General features: G+C 42.6%; 1 protein-coding gene across 5 annotated transcripts in view; it reads right to left on the reverse strand.

Moving 5' to 3' along the window:
* The window catches only part of slc15a4 (solute carrier family 15 member 4), a 32510-nt gene extending 19258 nt beyond the window's left edge, over window positions 1-13252 (reverse strand). Inside the window, exons 1-7 of one of the 5 annotated variants that reach the window (XR_008832269.1) lie at window positions 13173-13252; window positions 12259-12883; window positions 9263-9555; window positions 8382-8523; window positions 8075-8155; window positions 5477-5657; window positions 1654-2951 (exon numbers count right to left, since the gene is read on the reverse strand). Coding sequence is in view for 4 of the 5 variants with exons in the window: in XM_056418833.1 (XP_056274808.1) it covers window positions 2410-2951; window positions 5477-5657; window positions 8075-8155; window positions 8382-8523; window positions 9263-9555; window positions 12259-12834 (1815 nt within the window). In the remaining variant the exon portion in view is untranslated. Of the gene's footprint in view, window positions 1-1338; window positions 2952-5476; window positions 5658-8074; window positions 8156-8381; window positions 8524-9262; window positions 9556-12258; window positions 12884-12979; window positions 13001-13090 lie in introns of those variants that run through there. The other 4 variants (XM_056418833.1, XM_056418834.1, XM_056418835.1 and 1 more) reach the window with 4 other exon arrangements.
* Window positions 13253-13258: the final 6 nt, after the last annotated feature.

The raw sequence follows: 13258 nt of genomic DNA on the forward strand, positions 1-13258 counted from the left end.
TAAGGCACTGGCACTAACAGGATGAGATAGCGGGACAGTTTTATTTTTAGCTGTTTGACTAGGCCCCAGTCTATAAGGCTTTCGTCAGCCCCTGAGTCTATTAACACACCCTGGTCAATGGTCTGATTGTTAATACAAATGTCTACCTGAGTAACAGGTCGAGGAGGAAGTCTGCGGAAACTTGCTCACCAGCGCCCTCCTTTTGACTGGTGAGCACGATCTTTTCCCGGGCATGAAGCGAGTTGATGACCCGGCTGGCCGCAGTAGAAACAGCAACCCTCCGTGACGGCGCTGCCTCTCCTCCAGAGAAAGCCTGGTTCTTCCAAGCTGCATGGGTTCACGGAGTCATTCGGAAGTGTAGTCCTCAGATGGTCCGGTAACATGAGCTGGAAATCCTCCGCTGGCGGCGCGACCCTCGAGGCGAATTCTGGAAGCTGGGAATAACATCTCGGTTGCGTCGGCGCTCCTCTCTCTTTCGAAGGCGGTTATCGATCCGGATGGCCACAGCGATGAGGATTCCAGATCCGGGTGTCTCCAGTGGAGCCAGCTGGTCCTTTATCGGTTCGAAAGTCCTGTCATGAAGGCGTCACGAAGAGCGGAACATTCCATCCGCTGTCCGCTGCTGCTGTACGAAACTCGATGGCATAATCAACCACCTGACGGTTGAGCTGGCGTGTTGAAACAGTCTTCTGCTGGCCTCCGTAGCAGGCGATGAGTGGTCAAAAATCGCCTCATAGTCTCTATGAAATCGGCCAATGAGTAACATAGTTCGGTGTCTCTAGACCATTCTGCAGTAGCCCAGGCTGCAGCTCTTCCCGTTAAATGAGACACAATAAATGCCACTTTACCATGCTCAGATAAAAAAGCTGCTGGGTTGTGTTGAAAATGCAGATCACACTGTACCAGAAAGGCTCTGCAATTCGAAGAGTCTCCGGAAAATCTCTCCGGAAGAGCCAGCCGTAACGGGAGGAAACAGCCTGACCTGGGTCGTCAGCTGGAGTATTGACAGGCAAATTCTCAGCTGTGGATGGCGTCACGGAGGAGCAGTCTGTTGATGAGTGAAAAATTATTCATTTGGGCAACCAGTTGTTGCATCTGTGTAGATAATTCTTCCTGAACCCGCCTGGCGTCCTCTCAGCTCTTGTATTTCCCGGCTGACCTTGTCCAGTTTTTCCTCGTGATGAAAAATCGTCACGCCCTGTACCGACAGAGCGGCGTGAAGCGTTCTTGGGTCGGCTGGGTCCATAATGTGGTCAGTTCGTTCTGTTACGATCTCAGACACTTAGGAAGTAGGACCCAATTGCACGACCGGGAGACAGAGATAAAGTATTTGTAAGTACTTTATTTTTCGGTTCTGCAGTGAACAAAATGAAAACGCTCACGTAGTGAGGGATCAAAAACTTTTCAAGAGCACAACCTAACCCGACCTGATCATGGCAAAAGACCAGACGAACTGACAAGGAACACTGGGAGACAGGGGAATTTAAGCACATGGTAACAAGACACAGGTGGGACCAATCAGGGGCGGGGCTGACACTGATGAGCATAGGAGACAGGTGTGATGACAGGTGAAAACAATCAGGAAGCCTGGAATGAGCGAAAGCGAACATAAATGACCTGAACCTCTCTAGCATATCTGTCGGTGCACAACACCTGCCTGATGAATCATAATTTGAATGACAAACAAATGGCAGCGATTTAAGCAAGGTCATGCAGGGGATCAGCAAGACAAAGGAATTATTCTTGGATGATATATTGTTATAAATAAGAGGCAGATGCAATGTAATTAATGCTGTATCTCAATTAGATTAGATCAGTCGTCTGATTCGAGTCCTAAAATACAGGTCAGAATGTGTTGCACACTAGTTGTGTATTCACCTGCTGTGCCGACCTGCGACCAATGGCACTGCAACATCATTACACTTTTCTTTCCACTACAAGGACCCAAAATTGCTGCCTGCAATATTCAGAAAATCATTTAGCTTGAATTCAAATGCAGGGATTGCACTTTCTTTCAAGAAGCCAAATGGAAAAGTAAACACCTAAATAGCTTTTTCAAGATTCAAGATTCAAGATGTTTTATTTGTCACATACACACACAGGGTGTGCAGTGAAATGAAAGTGGCAATGCTCAGCAGGAATGTGCAAGGGCAACAAGTACACACTATTTACAAATAAAAAACAACACAATATTTACAGTAAGTGTGTGTGTGTGTGTGTGTGTGTGTGTGCCTAAGAGGGGCAGTTGTGTGGGTCTATGTGGGGGTCCTGGTGAGGTCGGAGTTCACAATCCTGATGGCCTGAGGAAAGAAACTCCGTCTCAGTCTCTCTGTTCTTGCAGCGTGACTACGAGGCGCCTGCCTGACCGCAGCAGCTGAAACAGTCTGTTGTTGGGGTGGTGGGGATCCTTCATGATCCTGCGGCTCTGGTTCTGCACCTCCTGGTGTACAAGTCCTGCAGGGGTGGGAGTGTAGTTCCAATAGTGCGCTCAGCCGAACGCACTACTCTCTGCAGAGCCTTCCTGTCCTGAGCGGAGCAGTTGCCAAACCAGGCTGTGATGCTTCCTGTCAGGACGCTCTCTACAGCTCCAGAGTAGAAGGACTGAAGGATCCTCTGGGAAACTTTAAATTTCCTCAGCTGCCTGAGGTGGTAGAGGCGCTGCCTTGCCTTTCTCACCAGAGTGTCTGTGTTTGTTGACCATGTCAGATCCTCGGTGATGTGGACTCCCAGGTATTTATACCCGCTCACCCTCTCCACAGTAGTCCCGTTAATCCCCAGTGGTGAGTACGTCCTCTGTTGTTGTACCTTCCTAAAGTCCACAATCAGCTCCTTAGTTTTGGTGACATTCATGATGAGGCTGTTGTCCCGGCACCAGAGTGACAGATCAGCAACTTCCTCCAGGTAGGACATCAGAAAATGAGCACCTTGCCTTCCAGGAATGCTCATGTCCTCTGAAAAGAAAATATCACTTTATCCTGGAAAGTAGACGCATTAGATTTGGTTCGCAACTCTGTGATTGAAAAGGATGTTTTTGATGGGCTGAATCAGGCTGTAAGAACATCTGAAGACTCCGACAACAAACTCTCATGTTTATATAAAATAGGATGAGAGTTTAGTGCATCACCTCATCTTCTCTTAACAACACACTCGGATACCACACAGACGTTTAGATGTCTTTCTTCTTTGCTCTAACGTTCCATCTATCGGTCAGTCTCAACACATAACGTCTATATGCTTGAATCAGCAACTAGTTATATGTGAACTCGGATTGAAGATGTCAAAAGGTGAGCTTTTACAATATATGGAAAAATGCTATGCTTCTTTCAAGATAGATATTGAACCTAAAATGTAACACTGTGTTGTATATGTGCACAACAAACTGCAGTAGATCGCTGGAGATCCTGGCAAACTCAACACTTTACTCAGCACTTTACTTTGTTTTCCCCTTGTATATTTAGTATTAGTATTTAGTTTTATATTTTACTTGTATACATCTATATCTTTCATCCCTGTTTTTTATATTTTATATTTTATTCTCGTGTGTTTAGTTTATTGGTGCTGCTACTGTGACGACAAATTTCCCCTTGGGGATTAATAAAGTATATATCTATCTATATCTATCTTTCTATCTTTTTGTTTTTTTAAATTTAGTTTTGTGTTTTATAATTATTTTTATTAATGCTCTGATGTGCACAGCTGCTGTGAATTTTGAAATGTCCCCACTGTGGGACGAATAAAGGTATATATCATATCATATCATATCAAATCATATCATATCATATCATATGTATTTGTCTGTTGGCCATGTGGCTTTTTACACATCCTGCCGTTAGAGGACGATAAAGAAGCAAGCTTCTTGAAAACGTCTCTTTCTTGGTTCTTGTTGTTCTGAGTTTGTACTCATGTTTAAATGCACTTGTTAAGTCGCTTGGGATAAAAGCATCAGATAAATGATATGTAATGTAACTAGCTTGATTGTGCAGATGGGGATTCAAAGAACTACACTCTGTTTTTCATACAACATACAGAAAGTATAATCTTATTTAGCAGCTCCAGTGTTGCCACTCATGCAGCAGACACAACCAAGATGTCTTCTCTGGACAAAATAAGCACATTGTAAAACAATGTGAACAAATTAACAGAGCTGCCCAGGCTTATGATAGTCCAGTGTTTCCCAGAGGTTTACAGCTTCAGGGGGGCGGGAAGTGTTAACGCGACACGTAGAGACAGAAATGACATCCTGTCGTGAAGATACGATCAATAACAGACGTTTAGTTGAATAAAAGAACAAAGACGTCTTTAAGAAAAGGGACCTTAACCCTTGTGTTGCCTTAGGGTCATTTTGACCCGAATCAATATTACACCCTCCCCCCGCCTTTGGGTCATTTTGACCCGATTCAATGTTTCACCCTCCTGTTACCTTTATATTTACTAACATATTTTACCCTTTGGGTTAAATTTGACGCCAGCAATTAAAACCTCCAGAAAATTATTAGAATTAATATTGTTGAATGGGGTCAAATTAATCCTAAAGCGGGGGGAGGGTGTAATATTGATTCGGGTCAAAATGACCCTAAGGCAACACAAGGGTTAAATTACTTCTGCTGTAATCTGGCACTATAGAGAAAATTACAGGGTGGCGGGCGGAGATTTCAGGGGGGCGGGCCGCCACCCTGATAGAATTGTAGGGGAAACACTGTAGTCGATTTAAGGGCTTAATATTAAAAATTAGTTAATCAGATTATAATATTTCCTGTATCATGAACAAACAAATGGAATTGTTCTTCACAGTTGTTATCAAAGGTGATTCAGTGCATCGTTAATAGTCAATGGGCAATCTGGTTGAAGCCCACCGGTCAATATCTAGAAGGTCACTAATGACAGAATAGTTCACATTCTAGAAGGCGGATGGATCTATTGCGCATCTGAGAAAAGGCCGTGGCTGTGGAAACATGTGTTTGGATTCTCAGTTGTGTTCCAAATGTGCTTTCTTCCTGCCGTTGGGCCGGTCTCTTAAACGATTTGAGCCTGGATGTATCAATGCAGCAGCACCCGTTTTTTCCGAAATAATCCGCTGTCTAGAGAGAAGTCACTCAGGACACGAAAAGTAAGATGCCACAGCTTCCTCTGTGGTCGACAGGGCGAGTACATAAAAGTAGACTCGAGGACAATTCATACACCTGAGACCGACCATCTGCAGAGTTCCACAAAAAGAACCAAAGAAGAGGCCCCCACGGATCTCAGCCAAATAACGGTTAGACACCTCAGCAACAATATTTTGTCAGAAATGTACATATCACTACCACATTTCAAAAGTCCCCCAAAAACAGTATTTAGAAATTAAATTTAAAATAATGCAGCTTAGCTCGTTATCTTGAATCGCATGTGGCGTTTACCACAAGCACTAACTTTTTTTGTTTGTTTCATCAGTGTTTGTTTGACAGCGCAGAGAGAACATTTCTGCTTTTGCACTCACCCGCTGCCACGGCCGACCACATAACAAAGAACATCCCCACTGCAATCCTCTTCAGAGAGGAGGGCAGCAGGCCACGGCGTTTCAGGATGGGGTCCACCACTTTGTCCTTTAGGGGAATCAGCATGAGGATGAGCACTGCGTCAAACATGGTGAGCCAGGCAGCAGGGAAGCGGAACGTCATCTGGGGGATCCAGAGGAGAGACATGAAGTAAAGCTGTTCAAGATGCAACTACGCATGAAAACCACAGAGAATGTCAGTGGATTCCTAACCATGCGCTTGTGTGCAAATGAGTGCAAGCGTGTGTGTGTACATGGGGCTGGACATTGCTTTGGCACCCCCAGGTGGACAGAACTAAGAATGAAAAATAGTTTTGCGTTTCTAATGTGTCATTTGTACACACAAAGTGTACCTTATCCAAAAGTGTTGAGCACAAATGGCACAGTACTATAATGTGCAACCAGACTGGATGAAATATCAATCTGAGAAAAAAATCCATTGTCACAAGTCGAGGCAATATCTCACAGAGTGAGCGATGAAAGACTGCAAACAGCTGGAGATGGTTTTTTTGCAATTCAAATTCCAAGTACCATCTGAGCTTCTGGTTTAACACTTCTGATGGCATCATTTGTACTCAAATTGAATTTCCATTTCTTAAAATAACCGCTAGCAATCCATATACTGCTGCTTTCCCTCCATTGTTTGCGCATTATCATATTCAAAATGATTTAAAAGAAAGCATGCTTCCTTTAGCAAGGAAAGCCTGGCATGCGTGACAAAAGGTGTCGCAGCAGGTCTGTGGTGGGTATGATGTTCTGCTTTTTATTTCCCCAAATTGATTACATACATATGTATAGTACGGTATATATAAACAGGGTTACTACGTTGGGAACTCAAGGTGATTAAAAAGCTAAAAATAAAGAAACACTTTTCTATGCTTCACAAGGCACCATAAAGATGCACTACATGGGTAAATTAGAAGTACAAATACCTGTGTAATGTAATTCAAAGAACTACTAATGAAGTCAAAAAGCATTTCCTATACATTCACGGAGACATGAATTAATACCATTACTGAAGTCGTAATCTGAGGATCTCATTGTAATTATACCAAATTACAACTAATGTAATTCACTCTTGCCTCCCAGTTCATTTTGTTCTTGTTTTCTTGAAGATATAGTATTTGTTCGTTGTTTTTCCATTGACATGTGTCAGGTGAGATGAGGTGAGGGAGCACATCACAGAGGCATCTAATCTCACTTCCCTTTTGATGTTGAGATGTGTTGAGGCCGGTAGCCAAAAAGGCTCAGTTTCATTTTTGATACTCGATAAACAGTCTGTGAAGGGGGGGGGGGGGACTCCAATATCATTCATAAACGCAGTTAAACATAGTGGGCGATGAGTAAACAACAGACAGTTTCAATGTCTCAGGGCATAGTATTGTGAACATGTAAGTGTCTACTCCATATATACACAGCACAAGAAGCTTATATTGTGTGGTTTAAACGCAAGGGTTTCACTTCACATTTCTATGAAGTCAGTGCACTTTACAATCACCCCGAGCATGCCTCCTTAGAAAAGAAGAACAAGCGTACTATACATACAACACTTCCTAGCATTTTCCAATTTCATCACTTTTAGACCAAGATTTTTGAAGAGCCGTCTATCTTGTGGAGTCGCTGAGGGGATTTCAGTCATCAAAGCCCTCCAGAACATAACGTACAATCTGTCAGAGAGAGACGCGGGTACAGAAGCAACACTAGTCAGGAGGAATCAGTTGGAGGTGCTGCTTGGGAGAAGTACAGTCACATCCAGGTTGCAGATCTGTGAGGTATTAGTCTGTGAAGCAAAGCATGTATGAGTATGTCGCAAATACAGTGTGTTTATGTAAGTTACTGTTTGTGAAAGTGTTTGTGTAAATGCAAGTAACGGGAACGCCATGAAGATATAAATGCTACATGAGTAAAGTTCCATCTGTAAACTAAAGTGTTGGGGGTAACGTTTTTACCTCCATTAATTAGCGTTTAAACCTTGTTTACTTATTAAATCGTTGTATTTGATGACTTATGACTTATTTGATGACTCATGTCTGTAATATGAACACAACTTTCAAATAAACTTTACCTGCAAAGTTGTGGTGGGGGGCGGTCCAAGGCCATGTAGCCGGACTCCCTACATGGGCGTGCTTCAAAATCTACGTGGACGTTGGTGGTGATCCCATTTGACGCACTCAAGCATACCGTTTCTGACATAGAGGAACCACAACAAGCCGCGTGAGTTGTTTTTTTCCAGCGTTTTTGTGTTGGGAGACATGCCAGATACCCAAATTAACGTATAGAAGCACTAAAAAAGTGGAATTTTCATAATATGTCCCCTTTAAGTCCCAAGACCAAAGACTAACCTTTGCTGCTGCCTACCATTGTGTGTCAGGGAAAACTCGAGTTCAAACCTACTCATGAGGAGGCAGGCTTGAGCTCCAAACTGGCATGTTTAACGCAATAGAATGAAACATTAGTTGCTTAACATGTCACCACACTGCTGCTGTTCTTTAAAGTAAACGTAAAAAGGTACTGGGACCGAGTGTCACTGCTTTAGATTACCTGGTGGGAGTCAGCAGAGATGTTTGAGGCACTGTCAGGAATCCTCAGATGGAGGCTCTGCAGGACGTATGTTGTCTGCATCTGCAAAAAGAGGTTAGAGTCTCAGCAAGAGGTAATTCTCCACTTCCTGACCACCTGGGTATCTCCAATATTGAAAAGGAATCATAACCATCCTTTGTATTAACACAGGCATGCGCATATCTGCATACAGAAAGCTTATCTCCCCATATTAAATTACTTTATATATGAATCTTGTGTGAAACACGACTCATGAATTCGGATTTAACTTAAAGTGGGTTGATCTCACCTGGAAGTACACGGTCCAGTATGGGATAAGGGCAAAGAACACGGGGAGGATTTTCACCAGGGATTTCACTTCCTCTACTTTCTCTTCCGGATATTTTCCTCCATAGGTCACTTTGGCACCGTCGAGCAGGGTTGCTTTGTTGCTTCACGGAAGTAAAAGAGAAAAATACACTTTATATTACACTACAAATCACCCTTCAGTTATCAAATAGTATTTTAAATACATGAATAAACATGAAAAACAGAATACACTCCACTAATTTTAAATTCTTGAAGTGTGAGACTTAATCAGCTCTTTTTTGTGTGTGAAGACCTTACACGTACAGCACTTCTAGAGATAGGAAAGAAACTTTATTTGAAAGCCTATAATCCACATCTCTGGAGAAAATGTCTTAATATGGAATTCTTGAAAGACTGCGGGATTGGTCAACTTAAAACATTCAATGTCAAGTTTCTGAACCAAATGAGCTACTTTTGGTTCAAAGTCAAGGAACAGCTCTTCAGAATAACTTTCACCGCAGGGAATGAAGATGAATGCTCAAATCAGAGTATAGAAAAGACTTATACTGGCGGGGGGGAATCAAAAGAGGGTTTAACATAAAGGTATACCAACAACACCAAGCTGTGATATTCTGCAGTAGTCGCCATCCCACTTAACTTTGCAATGAAAAAAGACCCTTGCTTCACTGTTGGAAAGAGCCTTCCCATTGAGATTGATGAATGCATTGCTCCACCACAGTTATTGCGAGCATGCGGTTTGTCATTGATGGAATGACTTTACGACCATGACTGCCGGACAATACAGTGTGATGTCCACTTTTTCCCCATCACTACATACGATGATCTAAAATTATTGACACAGAGGTGACATTCCCCTCTCACCGGAGCAGGTTCGGCTCCTTTGGTTTCTTCGAGCAGCAGGCGGAGGTCAGGATCTTGAACATATCCGTGAAGGCGCTGCCGTCAGCAGGCTTGGTGATGAAGACGGTACGGCCCAGGAGGAAGACCAGGAAGGAGATCCCGAGGCACACCGTGGGAATGATGTAGCCGAGCTCAAAGCTGAGGTTCTGCTGTATGTAGGCCACACCTCCCAGAGACAGGATGGCTCCTAAATTGATGCACCAGTAGAACCAGTTGAAGAACCTGCGTGTGGCCTCCGGTCCTCTGTCTTTGACCTAAGAGCACATACAGTGCAGGATGACAGCAACCAATCATGTCATTGTAAGTTGGTCAAGCATACAGGGAGAATTTGAAAAGAAAAAGATTTGCCTCATGGGGAAACAAACATGAACTTCAAACAGCTACAGCTGTGTGTTGTTCAAGTCTGATCACCAACTAGCAGCATTTGTCGGCTATGAAAGAACCTTCATATGCAAGTTTCTTAAATCACATTAGGAAGGTAACTTCTCCAGGAAGACCACATCTTGTGTGTTTAAATGACAGTTGCAATAGGTAACACAACTACAAAGTGTAGTATAGACCACCTGATGCGGAATCACATCAACATTACTGTCGTTAATGTGATAATGATATAATTAATAGTGCAATCTTTTTTGCAGCCCTACCATGGAAGCATGGAATATATATAGCCATATGCAACTGGTAGACATATAAGGCCACAACACGGGGAGGATGTTTGGGGGACTTAAATGAGGGATAACTGAAATAACAGCAACTTTTTGTTTTCATGTTCTGCTTCCCATAACATTAGCGTAATAGAACTGCAATACATTTCAGTAAAGGTCTGTGAAGGCAAATATTATTATTATTCTCATCATGGCACTGAAGCATTCTGCATGCAGTTATCCCTCTGGAGGAAAAGATTGTATCATTGTGTGATTCAGTGGATATGTCTTGTATATATGAGCACAAAAGATGCTGCAGTACAGCTACAATTAACTCTGGGGGAGATAGTGTCAGCGCATTCACAAGCCTCCGCCGAGCAGACATCTCTCAGAGGCTCCTCTGCAGTTGTGCACTGTCAGTTAAAAAATAATCATCATCCTTTGATTAGCTTTGCATTGAAAATGCGGAAGGTTATGTTTTGATCTCCGTGTATTTATTTATTTATTTGTATGAGTGTTACTCGCATAACTAAAAAAGTATTAAACCGAATCGCATGAAATTTGGTGGGATGATTGGTTATTATCCGGGGACCATGTGATTAGATTTTGGGATCGATCGGGTCAAAGTCATGAAAAGGTCAAAATCTTCTTTTTACCATAGTGCGGTCAATTTTTATCCAATTGGCATGCAACTAATGCCAAAATATTCATAATTCAATGCCCGATCTTGTGATATATGACATGTCATAATGACCACAATATCCGGGATCAAGTTACATCAATTTACAGTTCCCCACACTCTCATGCCAAGTACCAAAAAAGTGGCTGCGGCGAAGGTATGCGCTCTACAGAGTGCCCTTTCTAGTTGATATATGTTATACTAGCATAATACATTCTAAAATATGACATACATAGAGCAGGGTAATTGTATAGCTTCTACATTTAGTTTTGACACAATCAATTAGTGTGAGTGGTTGTGTTACGCCGAGCCTTTAGCCATTGCAGGACAACAGACAATCTAATTTACTGCCTTGTTTCAGTGCTGACCCCCCATCAAACACAGAATACGATCAGAACGTTAAAATGTCCGTAGGCTGATAGAGACCACATCTGTAGCGGCGACAAGAGGGGGCTAGCGGGGGGGAGATGATCCTGAGCCTACGATGCTCATTACAAGATGTTCACGTTTCCATCAATGCTCCTTTTGATCATGTTCGAAAACACACACAGAATACAAAACATCAAGTAAAAATCCACACATTGGAGGGAGACAGAAGAGAAACGGGTACATCTTACAGTGGCACTCAACAGCAACAAGTAATTTTACAAGCTGCTAAACATGTTATAACATTTACTAAAGATTACATCACTTCAAGGCATGCTAATTCTCCTCCAGATGGTGGTTCTAAACAATTGGCAATGGGAGCTGGTAACACTTGAACTTTGCTTGGCAGTGGCAAGACAGTTTCCTTTTCCCTGTATCCTGATTGAATTCAATATCCTGGTATTAAGATACATCCACTACCAGCTACCTACACCGTTGTATCAGCAGTCCCAGTAATCTGTAACGGCATGATCAAGTTCCACGTCAATAAAAACAAATACATCATTGACTATGGCAATGTCCACACTGCCAGAAAGAAATCAAGCTGCATGTAACTGAGCAAAGTTCAAGTGTTACCAGCTCTCATTGCCAAGCATTGAGAACCTTCATCTGGAGATGAATTAGCATGCCTTGAAGTGATGAAATTCAGATTACATCTTTAGTAAATGTTAGAACATGTTTGGCAACTTGTAAAATTACTTTTTGCTTGACAGTCTCCGGCACCAGCAAAATGGAGCTGATTTATTCCATATAGTGCTGTTTTTTTCTGTTGAGTGCCACTTTCAGATGTTCTGCGTTTCTCTTCTGTCTCCCTCCAATGTATGGCTGTTACTTTATGTTGTGTATTGTGTGAGTATTTGAACATGATCAAAAGGAGCATTGATAGAAACGTGAATATCTTGGAATGAGCATAGTAGGCTCAAGAACTAATCATATTCCCCACGCTAGCCCACTTTGAAAGGTTATCATTAATGTCAGCTTGATAATGAAAATACTTAGAAGTGGCCACTGGGATCAACAACATCCAGGTCTTAGTTAACGGGCATGGTTCAATTTAAATCCATCACATGACATGCCTCATGATGTTACACTGCATACCCGATTGTATTCAGGCCCATGTCAGTAATCACTTCTCCATGTCTACTTTCAGCTTTCCATATTTACAACAGACTTTGAGAACTGAAATTAACATTGTTCATACACTCTACCTGGTCCGCCCCAAAGGAAGTGATGTTGGACTTCACGGTACCCACACCGAGTGCAATTAAAAAAAGTCCACCGTAAACTGCTGGGCCACAGTACGGGGTGCGAATAGGGCAGGTGACATTGCTTGGAATGGTCGTGTTCATGCTCAGACACTCAGTGGGTTGGACAGGAAACGCCAACACCTCTCCACATAGTTGTATCCTCGTGTCATCATTAGAAATAAAAGGGAAAAACATCATGCCAAGAAAATATAGGATCAAACTTGAAGCAATTGTCCAGAATTTCCCAAAGTATGCATCCGCCAACCAGCCTCCAAATGGTGAAATCAGGTAAGTAACGCCCATGAACATCAGGGGTGTCTGGCTCGCCTGGGTACCCTCCCAATAAAAGGGACTGCTGTTGAGGAAAAGGACCAGATTGGACGTGATGCCATAGAATGCAATCCTTTCGAGGGATTCAGCCAGCAGGATGGCTGCACATGCTAGTTTTCTTCCCTCGAAAATAGATGGGGGGGACGCTCTGCTGTTCCCAGAGTCCAGCAGAGGGGTGCTCTCGTTGTCGTCCCCGTTTTTAGCCATTCTCAAACAACTTTAAAAGGTTTAAGTTATTCTTGATTAGAGTTCAAACCTGTGAAGAAAATACAGAGGTGTTTAACATGTTGGTTAAACGTTGTCATCGAAGTTAATGAAGAGAAAACAGCGACGTGGGCTTTACGGAACTCACAACATGAATGGTCCAAAAAGAGCCCTCTTCCTCATCGTATAGTTATAATAACTAACGCTGCAAACTTTTAGTAAGCTGGCTTTAGCAATACGACAGTTTGTTATATATTACCTTTATTTATCCAAATACGTCCTAGTGGTCTTCGAATATATATCCATTAACATATATGTTAAGTTTCCGCTCAAACGTTTACCTCGGGTCGTCTTAAATCAGTACTTTGTGGAAGCAGAACTGGAAGTCAACAGAAACAGTGTCACAGGACTGCCGCGTGACACACAC

This window comes from Pseudoliparis swirei, chromosome 7 (assembly GCF_029220125.1).
Source record: "Pseudoliparis swirei isolate HS2019 ecotype Mariana Trench chromosome 7, NWPU_hadal_v1, whole genome shotgun sequence".
NCBI classification, from domain to species: domain Eukaryota; kingdom Metazoa; phylum Chordata; class Actinopteri; order Perciformes; family Liparidae; genus Pseudoliparis; species Pseudoliparis swirei.